At 34.8% G+C, this 24,829-nt stretch overlaps 1 protein-coding gene across 2 annotated transcripts in view; it reads left to right on the forward strand.

The window, feature by feature from the left end:
• Positions 1–1,378: 1,378 nt before the first annotated feature.
• cass (apoptosis inhibitor cassowary) overlaps positions 1,379–24,829 on the forward strand; it is a 238,578-nt gene continuing 215,127 nt past the window's right edge. Inside the window, exon 1 of one of the 2 annotated variants that reach the window (XM_069840839.1) lies at positions 1,379–1,636. In XM_069840839.1, coding sequence (XP_069696940.1) covers positions 1,565–1,636 — 72 coding nt within the window. In that variant the 5' untranslated portion in view covers positions 1,379–1,564. Of the gene's footprint in view, positions 1,637–16,245; positions 16,344–24,829 lie in introns of those variants that run through there. The other variant, XM_069840840.1, reaches the window with a different exon arrangement.

Consider the following 24,829-nt stretch of genomic DNA (forward strand, 5'->3'; position numbering starts at 1 on the left):
CAATCAGTAGTTTACGACAATAAAGAATACTTATCAGACTGTAGAGAAATCCCACTGAGTGAATTATTTAGACTAACACATCAGATGTTAAAACATTAGTGGAAAGATAAATTTTTGTTTTTATTATGTAAATGAATTTATCTGCAATATTATAAACTTTCATTCAAGATCCATAAATGGATAAATAAATATACAGATAATAAATAAATAAATAGCTATAATAGCTAAGCCGTCTTTGTGAACTTATGATTCAGAGTTCACCTATAAGTAACTCTTTTACATTTTGCCGGACATATATTTTATTAACAAAAGCAAGGAATGGCATTTTATTGATATTACATATGTGCATAAAAATTATGTACCATCACTCCGCAAGCAATGATAATATATCTATTTTATTTATTTAAAATAAAAATACAATACCGGTATGTAAAAAATCCATACATGAAAAGTATGTGGTTTTTTTATCTTGCATAAAGTGATTGTTTAGTTTTTAGGTCTTCACATTACCTATTGTTTGCAATTTATTAGGTACTGGTACCGATACTTTTTATAATTGATAGCATTCCCTTTATTAATTGAAGAATGAATTCAATGTAATTTGGCTAACTTCGCACATTATATTTTGCCAGATTACCTAATGTCCTGTGGTCTAGAAGTATCGGTAATATAATTTTCGATTCTCTAAAACTTAACAACAGGTCTATACTGATTATCACATATTTATTTCACTTAAGAATTTGATTATAATAAAAACTTGTGTAATCAAGGTGCATATATTTATGTCTTGTGATCTAAGAGTAATGTATGTTAATATAATATTAGAGTCTCTGAAACCTAACAATTTGCTGATTATCGTAAAATTATACAATCTATAATGTGTATTGTGTAGGCCTATTTATGGATGTATGAGTATGTTTTCTATAAATTGTTGCGTACGTATTTTCTTTTCTTTAATGTTCTAATGCATATCAATGAAACTTTGAAAATGTTTATTTCGTCCTAATTTTACGTTAAATGTCGAAAATGGCCATAATCTGTCAATTTTAGATCATCACAGCGTTAAATTGCGTGATTTACGTACTACTCTTATGCGGCTGCTCTCCAACAATATGGCGGCAAGCGCAGTGTTCAATTTGCCCCGGTTTCCTCGTTTCGCGCAGCCGAGACTGTAGGGGCTTGGTCATGACAGCATTTTTTTACACGCTTAAATCCTCTTGCTAATCTCACACGCTTGACGATCCTGACCCGAGCCTCTCGTGGCTGTTGCTGGGTACGGTATGTTGCGTATTGTGACCGTGGTTGTATGATCTGCCATCTAGCGGAGATTTTTCAGCACACTATACGCAAACTGGACTTCTTGGAGCAGGCAGTATATTGCAATCCAGACGGCGGTGAGCCTGATTAACTGTCCAGTCTGTGTGTTGTTATCTGTGGGCCAGATTGTAATTGTATGTCTAAGTGCAGTGCGTGTGATAGGCAATTTGTGTTTGTGTCTGGTGAAACAACATTAAATTAGAGTAAATTGTAAGAACTTATTTGATATTTTGATTCATTGGGCATTATGAGCGTAGATAGAATAGAGAAGCTGTACAAAAATTTCGGTGTCTTAGCAGATTCTAAAGATAAAAATGAGGTGAGTTACAATATTCTTTCTATTTGTAATTCAAGAAATTTATAAACAGTAATATACAATTAATATGTTGGTAATTATGGAGATAGACTACTTTTGGACAATTTTTTTTTAACTTCAATTTTCGCCGTATTTTACCGTCGTAAAACCATAGAAATGTTTTCATTTGTCGGAAATGAAATCTAACCTAACCTAAAAATACGTTATTATAGGTCGTTTCCGGCAATTGAAACTATTTCCATCGTTGGCTGCTGCTCTCTGTCTATGTCCCCGCTCCGGTGGCTCACTGCTTGTTCTACCACATTAAAATGAAAATGTGAATTCGACACAAAACAACACTCACGTATTTAACTGGGATTAACACACACAAACTTAGAATAAAACTACACTCACCTGTTAACGTAGCACGTCCATGCTCCCCACAATACCTTATCGTATCCTTCGTTAAATTCTCCCTGTTCAATTTCAAGAAGAAGTGCACGTCTTCAGCACAGCTCATGATAACACGTGGTTCCGTCTGTAATCGAAGCTGGACACAGGCAGAATGAAGCTCTACGAGCGCGCGTTAACAGTTATGCTACCCCTCGCAGTCAACTGCTACCAAGAGAAATTCACAAGCCACTTTCTACCCACGCTATTCGGTCATTGTCTACTGCAATGAATCCTTGGACGTTATTACAAGATGTTATATTCAACGTCACACATTGCATTGCTTGAACATAAGTAGATTCATTTTCCCTTTCACCACCAAGTCGTCTCGGTAGCCAAGTGGTCTAAAGCGTGACCAAAAACCATGCGTGCGTTTCGTTTCGTTAGCAAGATCGACAGATCGAATACTACAGTCAACAAAGTCATAGGAAGAAAAAAAGAAAAAAAAGAGAGAGAGAGAGATTTATTAAAAAGATATGTAGTGATTCGTTAAGTCAGAATCTCTAATTTTTTTTTAAATAGTCTACACGATTCTCTAGCCTTTGCTCCAACTATTCTAATTGCTCTTTTTTTTTTTGTAATAATATATTTTCACTATCTGCAGAATTTCCCCAAAATATTATTCCATAGGATATAAGTTAATGGGATGAAAATAGGCAAAATATATTGCTTTTAAGATACTGCTGTTTAGAAATTGTTGTAAAGACCTAATTGCGAAGCATGCTGAGCTAAGTTTGGGGGTTATATCTTTAATATGATTTTTCCAATTTAATGTATTATTAATATGCAAACCAAGAAATTTGGTTGTTGATGTTTATAGTAGGGGTATATTGTTGACAGTTGTGAAGTGGTTTTAAATTGAATTATGTTCGTTTTATTAATATTTAATGCTAGTTTATTGGTTGTGAACTAGTCATAAATTTTAAAGAGAATTGTTTTTGTTTTATATTTGAATGTGGCAAAGTTGTTGTTTGTAATTATGATACTTGTGTCATCTGCAAATAGTATAGGAAAAAGAAAAGCACTAGGCTGTGTTTAAATGTACGATCTCACGAATACCAGCCCGAAATGCTACCATTACGCTACAACAGTCACATTACAAGTAATTGAAAACCAGATTGCAACCGATTTAATACTCTGTAAATGTTTACAAATATAACACTGAACCTGTAATATATTAATGCAGCTACTTCAGTCGTATATTGTGATCATAAATATTTTGGATGATGCAATATAGCCAACATAGTGTTCCCGAAAATGTATGCAATGCAGCCAACAGTCCTGACACCACGAATAGCCTAGGGACATTAGCCTAAAACTACAGATACCAACAAGGTACCATTTATAAGGCAACTAGGCTAGGAGGTAATGGCCATTTCCTTTGCTCCTCCATTGTGTACATCATCGCTTAGCTACATATTACACTAATCAGACTTCAGATGCATTAAATTTAACTAATTAAAAGACAGTAAGCTTATAGGTATACACAAAAAGGGCAGCAAGCTGGACTGTAACAATTTCCGAGGAATCTCGCTGCTGAATGTTACATATAAGATTTTTACAAATATAGTATCTAATTATATTAAAGCATATACAGATGAATGCCTGGGTGAATATCAGTGTGGTTTTAGGCAAGGACGAAGTACAACCGATCACATATTCACAATCAAACAGTGTTTAGAGAAGACAAGTGAATATAATATCCCCATACATATGCTTTTTATAGACTTTAAGCAGGCATTTGATAACATGAATCGATTTAAAATTCTGGAGGCTATGAGAGAATTTGGTATCCCTACCAAATTGGTAAATTTAACAAAAATAACCCTCTCCAAAACATATAATAAGGTAAAGATACAAACAAAACTATCTGATAAATTCTTAACAGTAAATGGGGTGAGGCAAGGAGACTCCTTATCTACAATTCTGTTTAATATTGGCCTTGAAAAAGTCATAAGGAACATTGATATAAATTTTAATGGTACCATATTTAATAGGACCAGACAGTGCATGGCCTATGCAGATGATATTGTGGTCATGAGTAGATCTCTTGGAGTGCTAAATGAAATAGTAACCCAAATTCAAACAGAAGCAGAGCACATGGGGTTAAAAATTAATAAAGAGAAAACTAAATATATGAGAAACATAAGACCAAGTGGCATTTGTAATAAAGATATTATAATAAATGGACAGAAATATGAGGAAGTAGATTCTTTTAAATATCTAGGAGTTCTAATTACCCAAGAAAACACTGCAGATGCGGATATGAGGCAAAAAATTGCTGGGGGAAATAGATGCCTGAGAGCCCTTAACAAAACTTTGAGAGCAAGATGCATAAGTAAAAAAGCAAAACTTACATTATATAAAACAGTCGTAAGACCAATTGTGCTTTATGGCAGTGAAACTTGGACTCTGTCGAAGAAAATGGAACAACAACTGATGACATGGGAAAGGAAAATTCTAAGGAAAATCTATGGTCCTAAATATGAGAATGGGCACTGGAGGATTAGATATAATACAGAACTGAAAACTCAATATAAATCTCCAGATATTGTTGCTGAAATCAAAGCCCGTAGGTTGGAATGGTTAGGACATGTAATCAGGATGAATGATCAGAGAATACCAAAAAAGATTCTAAACACAAAACCAGAAGGCAGGCGCAATATTGGCAGACAGAAACTAAGATGGTTGGATGGAGTGGAGGAAGATTTAAGGACTCTAGGCGTGAGAAGATGGAGGCAGAAGGCTCTGGTTGGACAGGAATGGACCAAAATCCTAAGGGAGGCCAAGGCTAGACTACAAGGGCCGTAGTGCCAAAGAAGAAGAAGAAGAAGCTTATAGGTCCTAACACTACACAACATGGTAAACCTGACCAATGCACAGTGGGGTATTTGCATCAAAAAGTTGGCCAAAAGTCGATATTGTCAATGTTGTCCTACCCCTGAAATTCTTGCTGCCTGAAAGAAGTAAATAGTGGGGGAGCAATAAAATAAAAGTTTGTTTCATCTACTAGATCATGTGGCTGTCAGCTCAGTCCAAAGTTGAATGTTTGTGGCACTACACGTGTATCCTCTTGGCACTCTGCGCAAGTTCACAAGTTCATTATTGTTTTTCTACGTTTTAAAGACACAGTATGTCCTGTTACAAGATGGATCCTTCTCAGCAAGGTATGTACTTCACTTTTGAGCGATTTTTATGCTTATATAAAGTATTTTTAACCATCTATAACTTATTTCAGTATTTTTTTTCACGAACGTAAATTTTCGTTTAATGATTTAGTCCACTTCAGGGTGAGTCCCGATGTTTCTTCTTGTATTATTACAAAGACTAGATCTCTGGGTATGTAATAGAAAAGGAATTGGCTGCGATATCGTGCGAATTTTATATTTTTATACATTTTTGTTACGAACACTAATTTTCAATTTTTTCATCTGCTACAAATAAGTATTTTTTTCTTTCACTAGGGCCATCTACAATCAAAATTTTGTTAAGGAAACAGTTATATGATATCATGCAAGAGCAAAAAAACTGTGATATCAAGGAAAAATTGGAATATCTAGAAAAAATCGTGTTAATGCAAGAGAATTGTTCAGAGGAACAAGTTAACGCTTTTAAACATACATTTTCGTATGTGAAAGCAGAGTTAACAAATGAGATGGTTGAATGCACACAGGAAAGATTATTTATTCAGAAAAAAGAATGAAAGCTGACTTCAAGGGACCTTGGAATTAGGCCTACCAAAAGCAAGACAACGGCTACGACGTGATCGAGACGGCCCACAATATTCTTTCAGCGACTCTAGTGAACGAAGTAAAAAAAGGAAGACACAAGGACTTAGATAAATAGTAAACACTGAGAAATTAATTTTTGCCACCCAGATATTGTTGCGAGCCTCTGAAAAACCCCACGCACCAAAAGTTAAGGAAATTACTAAATCTCCTAAGTGAGCCACAAAATACAGTAAGGCGTACTCCAGCATTTCACAAGAAAAAAGAGGCCAGTTTTATCTCCACAAGCTCTTTCTATGTTTGTGGAAGCTGGTAATTTACTTTGTCACCTGCTATTTATGTGCCTTATTGTTCCTTCATTATCTGTTGTACTATTAAATAATACACATTAACTGTAATTTTAGAAGTTTTATCAAGTGGACATAAAGTTGATATTTAGAAATTCGCTGATTACGCCATGGATATAGCAAATCTATTTGTTAAGCTGTAATCGTGGCATCCAATGATTCCCACAATGCATAAGATTTTAATTCATGGCCCAGCTATAATTGAAAATGCTCTTTTAAAAATTGGGCGACTGTCAGAGGAAGCAGCAGCTGAAGCAAGGAATAAGCACTTCCGTTCCTACCACCAGAATTATGATAGAAAGTAACCTAAATATAATTAACAGGCTGCTGCTTAGCCTAGATCCTCTCCTCACAAGCATGATATTAACCTGAGGAAGAGAACGAAACCATTTTAAAATAAAACACAGAAATGCTACTACTTTCTTTATGATCTCAGCTGATCAAAATGAATAAAATAACTGCAAGTGAAGCTGAAGAGTCTTCTGATGAGAAATCATGGGAATAATCTCATTGGTACAGTATCTGATAAAGTGAAAGTGAGTTAAATTCTGAACTACAAAAATAACTTTAAAATATATATTCATGACATGAAAACCACCTACGTATTTTTATATTAATATCTTAAATACTGGTTCGATCCCGGGCCAGGTCAATGGCATTTAAGTGTGCTTAAATGCGACAGCTTATGTCAGTAGATTTACTGGCATGTAAAAGAACTCCTGCGGGACAAAATTCCGGCACATCCGGCGACGCTGATATAACCTCTGCAGTTGCGAGCGTCGTTAAATAAAGCATAACATTCTTAAATACTTGCATAATTACATACATTATATAATCAGTGTTAACTTATTTGCAAATTATATTAGCATATTAATTATACAGGATGGGTCAGAAGGAAAAGCATATGGTGTGAGGGGTGATAATATTGGTGATTCTGAAAAAAGAGTTTCTACGAGCAATTGCCCTGTTCTTAACATAATCTAACATAGCCTACAGCTGTTTGAAAATCACGGACGTCAGTCTCATGTCCTTCATTAGCACTCATATGCGGACCCAACAAAAACGACATTAGGTTGTAGTAAGATCAATGAAACGTATCCTGGACGTTGGATCGGTCACAGTGGAGTCATTTATTGGCCACCGAGGTCACCCGACATTACTACATTGGGTTATTCTTTTTGTGATTGTGATCTGTTTGTGTAGGGAATCACATTAGTCGGAATATAATCTCGAAGTTTCTGCGACTTAAGTAATAAATAAAGAATTTGGATAAAACAACGAAATACATTTTGTATTTCTCTACAAGTGCCATAATCCCCTTATTACATCCTAATTTAATATATTATCCCAATTAAATGTGATTGGAACACTATAATAATTTTGGCCAACTTTTTGGTGCAAATACCCCACTGTGCAATGACTCAGTTAATTCTTTGAATATGTCTGCTGACCTGCTTTCCAAAGTCCTAGGCAAGAAATATTTACAAAATAGAATAAACTTCAGTTTTAGCCACTGGTGTAGCTCAGGCGGTAGCGCATTTGCCCATTGATCAGGAGTTGAATTGTAACGTGGGTTCGATTCCTGCTTGAATTTCTGGTTTTTTTCCCGAGGTTTTCCTCAACCATAAGGCAAATGTCAGGTAATGTATGACGAATCCTCTGCCTCATCTCACCAAATACCATCTCAATATTACCGATTCCATCAATACTATATAACTAGGGCAAGGATTTTGATGCATTTGCATTTTTTTTTTTCTTTTTGCAAGGGCTATACATTGCTCAGTTAATTATAAATGCGTTTTGGTGGAAAATTATCTTATCCAGGCAACGTTGTCAGCTACTACAGCATATTAGTGCTTATTTCAACAATTGTTACATACTATTTGGCATTTTTACGTGTTTTCGCAAGAAAATGTGCATTTTTGAAAGGAAATTTACTTTTTTGTTGTTAACCAATACGAAAATTGACTTGTACCTCTATTTTATGAAACAAGTAAGGGGTCCTGCATTCCCCACTTTGCAACTGCATAAGAGCATTATGTTTCACAGTATGGGGAAAAAGTGTTCAGCACAGATGGTGAAATACTGTATTGCAAAATACGCGACATCAGAGTTGGAGCTGAAAGAAAGTTTTCAATGTATCAATATGTGACTGGAGAGAAGCACAAACGAGATCTACAACGAATTCAAGACGAAAAATAAGTAGTTCAACAAATGCTACTTGTGAAGCACGTCCTTCAGGTTCTCCTTTTTTCGCAGAACTCTGTGAAGCTTTGATTTCTGCTGATATTCCACTGACGAAAGTGGATAATCTGAAGTTCTCTGAGTTCCTAGAAAAACATACTGGAAAAGCTACACCGACTGTTCAGCACTAAAAAAAAATATGTTGGGGAAATGCTACGAAAAAACAATACAGAAGATTAGGGAAAAAAATGAATGGAAAACAATTTCGATATGTATGGACGAAACTACAGATTCACAAGGACGACACTATATGGCTAATGTTATAGTAGGCACAATGAAAAAGAAATGTTTCAGGTGAAATTTTCTTAATAAATTATGAACAACTAGAAAAAGTGAATTTTTCAGCTATTAGTAAAGTGTTTGATAGATCTTTGAGTTTATTATAAATACCCCAGTGGAATTCAACCTGACAACATACTACTGTTCCTGACCGACGCTGCACCTTACATGATGAAAGCTGCTACTTCTCTGCGTGCTCTTTACTAAAAATGGTGCATGTGATGTATCTAGCGCACGCTTTACATAGAGTGGCAGAGGAAGTTCATAATCAGTCCCCTGAAGTCGACCAGCTTATAGGATGTGTAAAGACCTTCTTGAAGGCACCTTCTCGAGTGGCACATTTCAAATCTGTAGCTCCTGTAGTTCCTTTGCCGCCTTCTCCAGTTTTAACAAGGTGGCGGGACTTGGCTAGAAGCATGCAACTACTACATTGAGCACATAAATGTGATGAAAAACATGATCGACATGTTTGATAGCAGCGATACAGCATCCATCAAACTTGCACAGAAACTTCTCCCTAACAAGGAATTGACAGGTCAACTTTTGTATATAAAATCAAATTTTGGAATCCTATCTGGTGTTATAACTCGTTTAGAGAAAAGTTAGTGGAGCAAAAGAACCTAAAGAAAACTGTAGTAAGTGACCTAGAAAAGGTGAGTGGGGAAATGGGAAAGGCTGTGTTGAAGAAAATAAGTAGAAAGGAGTTTCTTAATGTACAAGTCATTGTTAAGAGACAATAGATAATCTTTCTCCTTTGACAATCTACAGCAGTTGTTTGTTGTGCATTGCAATGCAGGACTAAAAAAAATGAACATCTGGTATTTATTGTATCTGTAAAATGTGAATTTTCTAAATATTGTATTACATTTTTTTATTTTTAGTGCATTATTTATAATGCATTTTCTTGTATTTTATTGTGCATTAAAATCCTTACCCTGTAAATAATCAAGTAGGCTAGTTGATACAACGTCGTGAAATAACCAAGTTGAAGTAAAAAAAATCTATAGTTTAGTGTTTCCTCTTCCCCTCTACCCCCCACCACACCTAGCTTATGCACACAAAATAAATTATGCCTTTCCATAAGCATGATAGTGCCTATTCGACAAACACAGACAATCTGATATTTTATGATAAATTGTTGACAGTGCAGAAACTGTACACTAAAGTTTTCATTTTAAGCTTTATTTCTGATAAGTCGTAATGCGTAATCTTTATTTTGCATAATGTGCCTAGTAATAAAATCAATTTCCGTCAAATAACTTAGGCTAGGACAACAAAATCGTTTTGAGATCAAGCAAAAGCTGGGTAGCCTACCTCAGTCTAATGTGATCCACCAATGTGGTGGCTTTCATATGTGCAGCAATGATACACTATTGGCCACATTATCCGCTGAGTTAATGCTGGTAATATGTACTCGCCCAGTTTAATCAAAAGCATGCTAAAGTTGCCTGCAGTCCTTTCTTTTAATATATATTTTTGATACTTGCTTAATATAGTCCATTACTCGATAAAATTGTCATCGAGAAAGAGATAATCTCCTGATGATATTATGCATGAAATCTTATAAGGTGTATTTAGACATTCTGCTGCCCGGGGTAGTTCATATTTTGCCACCCCATTCTTTAATCAAGTAATTTAAATGCAAACAGTCAACATTATTTAGAAAATTCTAGCAGTCATAAATCATGTGTATTCAGTTTCAAACAGAAATATTCTGCTCTTAAGAATTATGAAAATTTGACAGTCATACATCATAACTTAAAAATGTTCTTAAAAATATTTAAACGACTTTAACAGTAAGTTTTTAAAATAACAGTTAACTAATATTTTTGATCAATTAATTTAATGTACCATTTACTACGTTGTACTTATTGGAGGAAGTAACCTGTTACTGGCAAAGAATTGTTGTCGGTATCTGTATGATTTGATTCAACAATATTCTCACTGAAGTCAGAAGCAGTGGACACAAGTACCAGGTTGTTGGGCCGAACTATTTGAATCAGATTTCTTAAAAATAATTCTAGTTTTGGAATCTGTCTGATTAATCATTGTTCAGAACAGTCCATTCTTTTGGTTGTTTCTTGTGCACCACGTAATTTAATTCTACAGTCACTCATTCTTTAATTATTAACTAATCACTAAATCATACACCAATTTACCAACCTACCAGGCTACAATCACTCCGCATATGCAACTGCAAATGTAACGTAAATAGTTCAACAGTGAACAGTGTGCAATTTGAAAAATGAGCAAAGACTTTTGGTTCACAAATTGTTTGATTGGATATGCTATGTTAAATCTTAAGTACACAGCCAGTAACTGTTAGTCTGTCAATCTGTTTCTGTTATTTTCTTATAATATTAAATGTCATTGTCGTTATTTCTTTTAACGTAATTCCATACAAGTATCACTGACTGTTTTAATTAATTTTACATGTTTATTGTTGCTTGTGCTGCTTCACAGATGAATTGGTTTTTGCTCTTTGTTGTAGCAAAAGTATTCTCTTATTCATTTTGGGGTTGTTTGAATGTCGTATCATGATAATTTTGTTTTCGGAAAGTATTAGGGCTAAATGATAAAAATTTTAAGTACCAATTTTTGAAGTGTTTTTTTTTTTTCCTCAGATTAAAATTCGCGAATGTTTTGCAGGCCCTTCAGGCAAAAAATGCCACCCCGGAGCATCTGCACTGGTCTGGCCGTTGGTAAATATGAGCCTGTGTACACGTAATGTTTCTGTGAATTCCAGAGATAAAAATCACAGTTGGTCAGATTGGGGAGTCAAAAGTATCACAAATTATCAATAATGACTCTGTCTTGGAACGTTTGTTTAATTTCTTGTAGGGAAATGTTTGCTGCAATGGTGGTGGCTGAATCCTGTTGTATGAATGGATAATTTTGTTGCATCACAGCCAGCTCTTGAAAAAAGAAAGCGTAAATTCCGATTTTTTAAACATACCTATCGGCATTAATTGTTTCTTGAAAAAGAAAATGTTCCGACAATTATTTTCCCACTTATGGCACACTGTACACCAACTTTCTTGTCATATAGTGAAACCTCATGAATAATATCTGGCTTTTCAATGGATCAATAGCACTTGATCAACACTGTGGAGTAACGGTTAGCATACCTGACTGCAAAACGAGTGGGCTCATATCCTGGTTGGGTGAAGTTACCTGGTTGAGATTTTTTGTGGGATTTTCCATTAACCCATTAACAGCAAATGCTAGGTAATTTTCGGCACTAGACCCTGGACTCATTTCACTGATGTTATAATTTTCATCTTACTCAGACACTTGATAACCATAACAATTGAAAAAGCGTCGTAAAATAACCAATTAAGCTTAAAGAAAAATTGTATTTATGTAGCCATAGAGGTGGTACCAAGTCTCATCAGGTCTTTCTCCATCATGCACGTTATTCATAACCCATTCATTTATAAACACTATTTTCTAGGATCACCTGATTGTAGCTCATGATGCATACTAATTTTATATGCTTTAATTTTCTACAACTTTGTGCGTGAAAGAACGAGAAATTCCCACTCGTTGCGTAAGTTGCCTAATAAGCTTGCTATGGGAATTTTCAAAGGAGTAAGTGTTTCGTTAGTCACAGGACATTCAGAATGTTATGTATCTAAAAGTAACAAATATATTCATGTCCTGTTTTTTTGGTTTTATACAGCTCAAAATCTGCTACTACCGGTAATTTCATATTAGCTCAATGCAATATTATTATTATTTACTGAGTAAACAATAATAAAATACTGTGTTAGTCACAGGACCAAGAAATGTTGACATAATATGAAGATCATTTTCAATCTTCTATTTCACAGCAGTCATAAGGAGGATAGGATTGCAATCTTAATGTGCAAGAGTACTGTCATTGCGAAACAAAATGAGATAGCATTCATTAATTTATTATCCTTTGTTAAAATATTAGGTGGGAAAATGTGGAATGAGGTCATGTTAGTCACAGGACATGGGCCATGTTAGTCACAGGACATATTTGTCCACCATATAAATAAAACCACCAAATGATGAAAATCACAATATAGGACTTGCATAATTTAATTTGTGATATCCAATGAAAATTCAAATTTATAATGACCACTGTTGTCTCAGATGGGGACAGGTACTTTCTTGATAACCGTGTCTGCATTAACTACAATTCTGTCTTCATATTCTGGAAGACAGAATATTTTTTTTGCTCGATCTGTTACTCTGAAGCAAATAATTTCAAGCTTCCCCTCTTGTGTCACATTTGTGATTTTTCCAAGATACACCTTTATGTCCCATGGTAGTAAAACAAAATTTCCTTCACATTGTGATGCACTTGCAAGGTGGTTTTCTGCTTCCAGATTAGGCCTCTCACCTTTAACCTCACTCTCCTGAAATGAAAACAAAAAACAACAATGCATTTATTAGGTCAATGCACATACTAAGCCTGTTACTAGGTTACTCAACTTGTTAGGAATTGAGTTGCGAGTTATGTTGGTTTTGTTTTAAACTTAGCTGTAAACTTACTTAGATGTCTTCAATTTTTTGTCTTTGAAGTTTATCTTCTGTCTTTTCAATGAATATTGAATTGTGTGAAAATTCAATGACACCAGGAGACTGCCCAGGTCTGATGAAATGGAGTGTCCATGTACCTCGAACCATTTTTATATCCATACTTCCCCATTGCCTTTCAAATACCTCCTTTTCCTTTTGTATGGTTTCTCCAGATACATATAAAACTACAATTTTAGATTCTAAGTCTCCACCAGCCACTGCAGCAAACTCTTCTGTAGTATTTACTACCGCTTGCCCTCTCAAAACTTTCATCCACACCCTTTCTTTTCACTTCTGCACCTACTTCATCTACTGCTCCCTTGCCATGGGCAGTCTCGAAGTAGCTCCAATCTGCTGGGAAGCCATAATATGTGTGAAAATAGCCTAAATATCTATTCTTGAACTGGCTACCAGGTCCATCTGACCAATAATGAATTTGAGTGATATCAAATGATGCATTAGAATTTAAGTGTTCAATAATGTGCTTGTTGAAAACACATGTTGACACTTTGTCATGAGTAAGAGGATCTTACACCACAGCATAGGATTTACAAAGATTTTGTTCAAGGATCACGATGGTATAGCATGGCACTGAAAATTGTCACTGAATCACAATTCCAGTGAGCTTGCATAATTTCATGCTGATGTTTAATGGTGTAATTTTCTGCATAATCCTCATGGATGACAACATGTCCCATTGGCAAGGTTTCTTTTAGGTGACGAAATTCTTTATGTTGACGTTTATTGTTATAAACATGACGACCAAATGGTTTCAGGTTTTCCATAAGAGTTTCAATTGCTTGAAGGAGTGTTGTTTCACACTGCTCTTTCTTCACCTTTGTCAAGCCAGTACATGAATCTTTTTCAGTTTTCCACTGGTAATACGTGACAATAGCAGTTTCATCTTCGGTGCTATGGTATAGTAAATTTTGCAAAATTTCTACACTACATTTTTCGCATTGTCTGTTGTAGCAGGCAGATGTGGGCTCTTTACATAATGTCTCTTTCAAAGCAGCTTCACTAGTCGATGGGCATATGTTGGATGATGACTGAGTGCTCTTCAGGCCACACAACAAAAGGTCGATATCTTCATGATAGCGACATGCACAAACTTCCTGATCTTTTGCAGTTGTTGTGCAAACATCCTTAGGACGCAACTCATAAAATATGGATTTCCCTAGCTTTGTACCTGGATATTCACTTTTGAACAGGGCATATGTTTCCTTGATGCTCATCGTCAGGAGTCACTTTTGTAGAACATCCTTTGTCTTCTTGATTCGAACCACATCTTTCTTTCCTGACAGCATTCGACTGACATCAGATCGATAGTAGAAGTTCTTAACAAGGTTCTTTGTTTCAGTGCTTAAAGCATCCTTTCTTGGTGTATCAGAATAACAGATACGCTTAGAACATGTATCATAAGTAAGTTGTTTACGCTTTTGAGGTGATAACTTGTGAATTATAGATTGCAAAACTTTGCCTTTTTTTTTCCAGGGGATCTAGGTAATGATGAATTAGCTCTGCGGACAGCCCTTCCGAGTGCTTGGGGTGAAAACTTGCTGTTTGATGTACTAGCATTACCCTGCCTCTTAGCTGTTCTTTGCCGACATTTCGCCTCTCTTTCCTTTTGCCGCTTTACCTTTTTCTCTCGTAATGTCTGTTGTTCTTTTTCAATCTTACATTTTTCCCGCATGTACTTAGCTCATTTCTCTTTGAAAGATTTATTCTTTTCTTCGTCTTCTTGAATCTTGTTTCTCCACTTCCTGAACCATTCTATTGATGATTTAGGCCCCATAGTTTAAATCTGGAAAATTAAAATCAATTACTGGTAATAGCTGAATAGTTAATAGGCATAATTATCATTATTAGATTTAAGCTGGTAGACATACTCCTATTCTGTATCTTTCATACCATGTCTAACAAATACAACTTTTATATATGACATTAACATAAGCACAGAAGTAATTTTCTATAAATGAAATAATATACATGTCTATCCAACACCTCAAAAGTCAACCCTAACCAAAAACATTATACATTTAAATTAAATTCTTTTCAGTATTTCTCCTTGACATATTATGCTATCTGTCCTGTGACTAACGATATGTTCTGTGACTAACGACCTACTACATCAATTTTCAAAACGATTTCACATTTATAAATTTAAACTTACCTGAACACCAATTCAGCACCAAGTAGTCATGTTGAAAACTTATTATTGACTGCAGTGTTGTCACCATATGCAACTCCAGGGTAGCCAAATATAAAGTTAAAATTTTCAAATGTTAGTTACAGGACAGCATGGCTATTGGCGAACATAAAGATTATTTCTAATAGTGTTTACAGGTTTAAATACATTTTATATTAATCTATACCCTACAACCATTATGCTAAATGATATTACTTGTGACTTTGAAAATCAGTATAGACCTGAAAAAATAAAAAGTATGTCCTGTGACTAACGTGAAATTGCTGATTGCCATAAGTATAATAATGAAAAAAGTGCTGAACCGAAAGGAAACAGCTGTTATGATTCACATATCTTGAAATAAACTTTTAAGTGACACATAACAAGAAACTATAAGATGAATTTTTTTTTTTCACTGCAAAGTGATCACTTACTGTGGAATGACCCAGTAACTAGTGCCGTCCAGTTCTTCTGTCATAATCCTTGTTTCATTTCTGTTCTTATTTGTAATACTTCTATCATAATGAATAGAAGAGAGGGTAAAATCACTTTCCTTGCGTGCTATGACTTAGGTATTGTGAATGATTCTACAGGAAACACAGAAACTACTATGTGACAATTGCTTGTTGTTGCAAGTTTATTGCTTTCATGTTAGTAACGTGAAAGTGTTTTTCTGCTGTATTGTTAATCATGTATCTGTGTCTCTTACCATTTGAATTGTGTTTTTCTTTCAATTATCAGTTTTATGTGAATGATTTACGGAAATTCTAAGCGGTGTATATGTGTGTGTGTTAAACTGAAATGCCGTCCTGTTTTGTGCCAGAGTGTGGGAATGGATATGACAAGAATTCCTACAAAGGAATCCTTTTCTTCAGTCCCCCTAAGGACGGAGATCAGTTTTTGAAGTGATGGAGGGTAATTACGAGGAAGATTGTCTTGTAGTCGTAAGTCCTGTTCATCACATCCATTTTTTCAGACAGTATGCTTGTAAAGGTGGATTCATTTGTTGTGTATGATAAAACAGTTGAAATTCCAAGACTGAGATGGAGTTTGAGGCCCAGTGGAGTTCCTCATGTATTTCCCAATTTGCTTAATTATTTATCAGAACCTTAGAAAGTCCGAAAGTCGCCCATAAAAAGACAAATGCTGGCACAACATGTAAAATATGACAGTAAAAAGCTGCTTAACAAGTTAACTATAACAGCAACAGGAAGTCCAAACCATCTAGCTTGTGCCAAGACAATTTAGTAGATGGAAAAAAAAAATCAAATTTTGTCACTAAAACTGAAATTAAAAATTCTAAATCGTAATTTGACACTAACGAAGAATAAATTACTCTGTGACGAAGTAAAAGATCTTCTATTAGAGAAGAAACTTGCCATGAAGGAATATGTATTGGATGATAGATGGCTCAAGCATTTAAGCAAGAAACAGAAAATGATTCTAGATACTATGATTAAAAAATACAACATGTCAACACCAAGGAAATAAGATACTCAAATGAGCTTATACTGGAAAGTTTGTTGTTGAATATTAAATTCCCTAAGGCAGACGTGTCCAGCTAGTGAGTTATGAGCATCAAGCACTATTTTCTTACTCGAGCCCTTCCACTACTCCCTGCATGACGAGAACTATAGTATCAATGGTGCTTGTACCTTCGCAATGTCTGTATCAGAGTCGTGTTATTCCATGTCGATTATGAAGAAAAGAAACTTTCATTCGAAATGGGAGAAAAAATTACTAGTTTCTGAGTATGAAGGAAATATTAAATGCTTCATTTGCTGCAAGGTTTTGCGTGGCTTTTCAAAATCAATATAAAACGCCAATACACTACGTGTCACTCCACATATGATTTAAAGGCTGTACCTACGTTATTATTATTATTATTATTATTATTATTATTATTATTATTATTATTATTATCATTATTCTTAATAATTATATTTACAGTAGAACCTCTATTATGTGTGGTAATGAAGTGGGTGGCTGAATGGTTAATCAAAAATATCAGATAATCCGTACCATAGAAGATTTCATAATTTTCTCTGTGGTGTTGTGTTTAACACACTAGGTAGAGGATCAGTTCACTAATTTTAGTCTGGTTGTCAACAATGGGTTTTTAATGGGCCAAGAAAACTTCTTGTAATGGCTGTCTACAGAAAAATAGGAGAATAATAGGAATAATGGAGGTCTCATGTAGATTTACATACTTTGTACACTTTATCCTTGTTTTTATATTAAATAGCGCAGTTATAACTCCAATCTCGTATTCTGATGTGAGATGGGTCATAGTTTCTCTTTCCCAAACCATTCAATTATTTGCACTTTTTTTTTCGATACTTAGCACAACACTTTTTCTGTTGACACCTGTGGAAGACATTTTATACATTTGAAAGTTATACAATAGGTCCACCACTTTGGAGTAATAGCATGCATGACCATGAAACGGGTGGGCCCAAGTTCAAATCCTGGTTGGGATAAGTTACCTGGTTGAGATTTATTCCGGGGTTTTCATCAACCCATTAAGAGCAAATGCTGGGTAACTTTCGGTGCCGGACCCTGGACTCAATTCATTTGCATTATCACCTTCATCTCATTCTGACGCTAATAACCTTAGCAGTTGATAAAACGTCGTAAAATAACCAATTAAAAGAAAAGAAAACTTATACAGTACGGCAATTCGAACAGTATTTCATACTGTGCAACGATAAAGGATTGTAATAATGCTTAATGCTCTCTAGGAAAAATACGTACTGATACTGACCTGGGCATTATTAACTGGATTGCGTCATTGCAGATCATTCCTTAACACCACACTCCACCTTCCCTGCCTGAGATAGTTATGTTTTGGTGTGGTATGAACGGACAGGAAGTCAGTGACAGATCGTATCAGGCTTCTACGAACTTATGGCTCTTGCTGGTCACCTAAAATCCATCACTGGTGCACAGAGCCTTACTCTGCGTTTATTTATAAGGTGGTATAAGCGAAAAGGACATGCACGTGGGTTTCTTTGATCCTTTAACTTCCTCTCATGCCCAGAGCTGTACTAATATAATGTACAAAACAGTATTTCATGTAAATTATTTCTGAAAAAAAAAAAAAAAGCAATAGAAAAATAGTCGGTTAATAGGATGACGGATAATCAGGCTTCTACTGTACTTAACATTTCTAATGCCTATAGTTAACTGGTGTGGAATATGGATTATTAGGCCTATTATTATTATTATTATTATTATTATTATTATTATTATTATTATTATTATTATTATTATTACTACATTGCTGGAGTTCCTTTGCTTTTCCATAGAATCTATGTATGCATCAATCTATAACTGTGATGAACATTGTGATATCAAAACACAGGATACGTATATTGGAAAATAACCATTTGGAGCAGTTATATGTGACTGAATCAGATATAACATCAGATTTTCATGTCATTTTTGTTCGAGTCTATGAAGAAAATTAGGGAACAGTAATGGTTAAACTTGATTATTACCGTATTATTACAAATATAAACTAAGTTAAGTTCTTTACAGTGAATTATTGATTGAATTGATGTAGGAACGACATAATTAAAATTCATTAATAATTTAAATGCTATATATATATATATATATATATATATATATATATATATATATATATAAGGATTTTTATGCATTTGTACATTACTAAGGAGAGTATTCATTTTCAAACAAATGGTGATTATGTTATATTAAAAAAAAATGAACTGAACAGTACAATATCCAGACTGAAGGACGAAATTGTAAACAATACTGAGAGCATAAAGAAACTTCAACAAGAGAACGACCAACTGCAGAACAAGATAAAACATTTCGAATTCCAGTTGAGGAAGAAAAACTTAATTATTTTTGGAATGGATGAAGAACGGCGTGAAAATGGACTAGAAACATATAATTTAATAACTCAGCTGTGTAATGAAATTTTTTGGCCTGAATCTAAATGATCAGATTGAAGAAGCCTTCAGAATTGGAAGAGGGAAGAATCGTCCCATACTAGTGAAATTTACAAGTATGTGTACTAAATTATTTATCTTGGATCACTTGAATATGCTGAAAGGTATGAACTTAAAAATTGAGCAGGACTACAGGTGGAAACAAGGAGTAAGAGAAAGATGTTACTACCATTTATGAAAGAGGCGAGATTGAGAGGTCAGTTTGCGATATTAGTTAAGGATAAAATAAAGATTAAAGGAAAACTATATGACTTAGAATATTGTCAGAGGAACTTCAAATCACAGAAATCCCAGGTATCTGAGAGTAGAAATTTCCCAACCAGAGAAAAAAATAGTTCAATACATATTTCGTCCTCTACTATAGTGAATACCGAACAGTCGGAAGAGATTTTAGATAAGTTGGTTCATGATGGCGAGGAACGATCGAGTCAGCAGAATGAAGTAGGGATGGAATTAAAGCATACATCGTAGACTAGACAGCTGATGGACGAACGTGACGACCGAGCAGGACCCAGTCAGGAATCTGCTGAGCCAAGTGGAAGTGTAGACCGAGTAGGAAATCGCAGTAACATATAGTCTAGCCTACGTGAGTCAGCGACAAGAAGAAGAAGACAAGAAGCGGAATCAGGTGTGCTTTACGGGAGATCAAGAGAAGGTGCGGTTAGTGTTCAGAGAAGACGTCAGGATGCGAAAAGCATGATGGGTGAAGAGATAGTGATTTCGTCACCACAAGGCAGTATTTTATCGTTGACGGGTACATTTAAGGGCCAAAAAAGTTATAACCTTAGAAGTTGGTGCATGAGCGGTAAAAAATAAATAAAAGGTCTGAATGAAATTACAACAGAAAGTTTGGTGATTTAATGTCGTAAATCTTGTTTTACTGTGATGAAAATGTGTTTAGGGGATCATAGATATAAAGATCAGGTAGGAAGTTATAAAAATGGGGGGGGGGAAGTTGGGAAATTAAAAAGGGGCTAGTTAATAAATATAGTTACCGATTGAAGTTTACTGGAAACAAGTAAATCTTCGAAAGTGATGTAGTGAAGTTATGAAAGATGATCTTAGTGATAGTATTTACAATTTTCTATGGTTTTTTTTTTTTTTGTGAGTGTTGATTATGGTTAAGAAATTAATGATCAAACTTAAGTGAACTAGATACTCATGTCAAGATTTAATAAGATTATAATGACATGTATTAGGTAGAAAAAAAGATCCCAATTAGTATAACCGGGTGGAATGTTATGAGTTAGATGTAATGTAGAAAGATAGAATTATGTAGAAATTTAGTTAGCAAGATTAGAATGCTGAAAGGAACGTAAGTGTGTAACAAACAGATGGTGGACATTTAAGATCATTAAGAAGAAATTGACTGGTTGGAGTTGGGTTAACAGCGAGAGTAGATGAGTTATTAGTTTAACAGGGTGTCGAGATTGCATGCTAATTGTAGTTATATTAATAGAAATATGGTGAAACCCATATACATGAGTTGTGGTACACCATAACTAATATAAATATTGATGACAAATAAATATCTATCTATATTAAAAAAAGTAATTGTAGGGAAATATTCCATGGAATAATTTTATATAAACATATATTTTTTAAGTTGATAATTCGATAAATAAACAGCCATTGGTATCAGCTATTAATGTAATTCACCACTGTGGCACACTTTGTGATTTGTATCACCTACCTCTCGATCCCTACTCCTCAAACGTAGACAAAGTGTTGTGGACGGCATTCCACAGTGATTTGACACTACCTATTACTTTGGACACGTCTGTCCTAAGGGGTATAGAGGGTAGAAAAAATCATGTTTTTTCTTAATTTAAATAAAAATCAGTGATTTTTTTTATTTAAATCAGTTTTTTTACACAGATTAACTTTTAACTTCTTGCTGTGTTAACTTTCTAGGAAATTACCTGGCTGACTAGTTTCGAAGTGTTATCCTTCATTGTCCAAAGCCTAGGGTAGTCAGCCAGGTAATTTCCTGAAAAGTTAACACAGTAAAGAAGTTGAGAAAGTTAATCAGTGATTATATGTGTTAAAAGTGTATGTAGAACAGTGAAGAGTTTTTTATTTCAGTAATTTTTTTACTTAGCTAAATACTTTTAATTAATTTTTTAATTAGATTTATTGAAGTAAACAAGGTATTGTTAATAACAAATGATACCAATAATGGTCAAATAGAAGTTAGACTTTTTCCTGTTGTAAGTAAAAAAAAAAAAAAAAAAAAAAACTTGAAACAAATGAATCCAGAAGCTCCACAAGTGAATGCTCAACATAAACTACACAAGCCTAGTATACCAGTCAGAAATATAGTTAATTATATATCTGCACCAGCATACAAGCTATATAAATACAGGAAAACATCATCAGAAACAACATACAATTAACCTAGGGTTGCCATACGTCCGGGTTTTCCCTGACAAGTCCTCATTTTTTAGGGTTAAATTTTTCGTCCAGGCGGGTTTTTAGATGTTGGCTAATTGTCCGAGTTTTTAGGTTAAGTTTAAAATACGACGTTAGTAGTGAAGGAAAATATCTTGAACATTTGTAACGGTTACTTTGTTGTAAATTGGAATCTTCTAATCATTACAGTTAAGTAACACTGTAGTCCACCCCACTTTAAATGCTCTCATGAACTTTTCTTTATGTACTTTTTGACCGCAATATTATCGATGTTTTATTTTTGTAATGTTTGGAAGCTTGCGTCTTGTGTTTAAAACTGTTGCCATTAGGTGGCAATGCTATATGTCGCCTTCCGGTTACTATTGCTTGCTGGCTTCCGACTTTCATAATGGTCTTTTGTTGTATTGTGCACACTTGTAGTTTGTATGAGAAGAAATGCCAAAAGAAAATGAAAATTTTTTGCCAAGTTACAGAAGAATTATCCTTGTTTTCGAGGAGGTAGAGATGATTTCAAGGGTGAATGCATGGTATGTAAAGCCGATACATATGTTTCATTGTCGAATAAACGACGACTTGATTTGCAAGCACATCTGGATTGTGAAAAACACAAAAGAGCAGTTTGAGGAGAAAGTTCTTCTACAAAATTAATTGACTTCTTTGTAAAATGTGGCAGCAAAGTATGAAGTAACCGCAGCAGAAGGAAATTTCGCTTTCCACATTGTTAAACACCACAATAGTTACGTGATGGCGTGCACATCTGGCCTACTGAAGATGACGTTCTCAGATTCGGATATTGCGAAGAAGGTTTATTGTGAAAAAATGAAGACAGAGGCAATTATAAACTCTGTTTTGGCACACGATTCTTTGGGAAATGTTTTAAAAACAATTGAAGAAAATGAACTACTTTATTGTGGAGTTTCTGCTGATGGAAGTAACCATGGTTCGATAAAGCTTTTTCCAATAGTTATCCAGTATTTCAAGTGGAAGAATGGTGGTTTGCAGTCCAAAACAATTGAATTGAAAACTCAGCCCAATGAGACTGCAGGTACAATATCGTCATATGTGAAGAAAACTTTGGAAAGTAAAGAACTGATAAAAAAATGCATAGCATTCACAAGTGATGACTGCAACACGATTTTTGGAGGGATACGGCAGGATTTAGAAGGAAAAAACGTTTTTGCCAAGTTGAAGAGTTACTGCTACACAACAAAACTTTAATTGGTGTCAGATGTCCAGCACACATTTTGAATAACTGTGTTCATCAAGCAGCAGACACTCTGGATGTTGATGTTGAAAGTATTAGTTTCAAGATATACCAGTACTTTCACATCTATACAGTGCGAACGGAGGAGTTAAAACAGTATTGCGAATTTGTAGACATTGAGTACAAAAACCTGTTATCTCATAACAAGACAAGGAGGTTGTCGTTATTTCCAGGCATCTCTCGACTCATTCACATGTTTTCAGCTCTCAGGGCATTTTTTTCTCTTACTCAATAAGCCACCAACCATGTTAAAAAAGTTCTTTGAAGATGAGTTTAGTGAATTATATTTATTTAATTTGGAGTCTTTTATGTAGTATGTTTCACTCGTATATTTCAGAACTTGAAAGGGAAAATAATTTAGTTGCAGAGGTTCTGAAAATTCTCATTCGTGTTCAGGACATGCTCACTGAACTTTATGTTTCTCTCAGAGAAATATGCTTGGGCCAGTCAGCATCAGAAAGATGGACAAAGTGCATCTCAAAGTGATAGATCATAAGGTAATTTTTTGTAACAATATAGGATACTAAAGTATTGAAATTGTGTGTTATTTTTATTGTTTTTTATTTGATATTTGATATATTTGATAACATTTACGTCCATGTAATGTGGACCTCACAATTTTGTATCCAGTGCCACAATTACATTCATTATAGATATACCTTTTGTAGACGCTCTTATAATTTAATTGATCAGTATTCCCACCTTTAAAACATAGCAACTTAATTTAGATCATTCAAAATTGACACTTTTACGACTCTGTTCTTGACTTTCAGTTCACTTATATCGAACACACACTGTTTCTAATAATACTTGTTACTAAAACATACTACACCATTGTTCAATATGTTCGTTATTATGTCTGTTTCTTGTATACATTCCCTTTTCAGATCCCACTAATTTTCTACATATTATACTTCGCTATCCTAGCTAGCCTCCTCCACCATACTCCTTACCTCTGTCGTCTCATGTATCGTCTTATTTAACTTCCTGTTACACTCCTCTGTTTCACATTTCAATTTACTTACTAAGCCCTTAGTCATCTCTTCCTTAGCCGTCTCTGGACCAGAAACATCCATTTCACACTTTTCTGTTATAAACTCATCATTCTTTTTCTTCACTTCACTTCGCACCATTTCAGCTCTTGCAATCACAGAAACAATTTCACTTCTCTCGGCACTGACCTTCCTTCCCACTAATCTGGTTAAATCACTTCCCAAATTGCTTGAATTTTTACTCGTGTCACTAAACTTCATTGCCATTGTGGTACTTAAGCTGCTCTTATCTGATTTCTTCACATATGTTTTCTTCTGTATTCTTGATCTCAGCATTTCTTGGTTCTGTCTCGCTTCCTCCAGCGCTATCTGCAAATCATCCAATTCTCTGTCGTTTACACATACCTGGTAAACGATCTTGTTATGATAGTTACTTTCCACCACAATTGCTGATTGAGCAGACTGTCCATCACCTGTCATGTATATTTTGTCCCAGTTCGAATTCCGACCTTCGCTTAACATCTAGTTGGGCTGGTCAGTATTAATCCATGCGAGTGATTTTCTTCAATTTCCCTACTTTCCAGTTTGTGCAATAAACTGCGGTTGCTTCTTTTTCTTTTGGTCATTCTTCTTTCTCACAATTGTAATTCCATCAGTTTGCCCATTCGTACCTTGCTACCTCGTGTCTTCAGATCTCCTCTGCTCTTTTTCATATTGATGTTCTCGCATTTTCGTACTTAATTCAAATATTGGATGATCATTTGCTGTACAGAATTCTACGT

The sequence above is a fragment of the Periplaneta americana genome, chromosome 12 (assembly GCF_040183065.1).
Source record: "Periplaneta americana isolate PAMFEO1 chromosome 12, P.americana_PAMFEO1_priV1, whole genome shotgun sequence".
Classification (NCBI taxonomy): Eukaryota; Metazoa; Arthropoda; class Insecta; order Blattodea; family Blattidae; genus Periplaneta; species Periplaneta americana.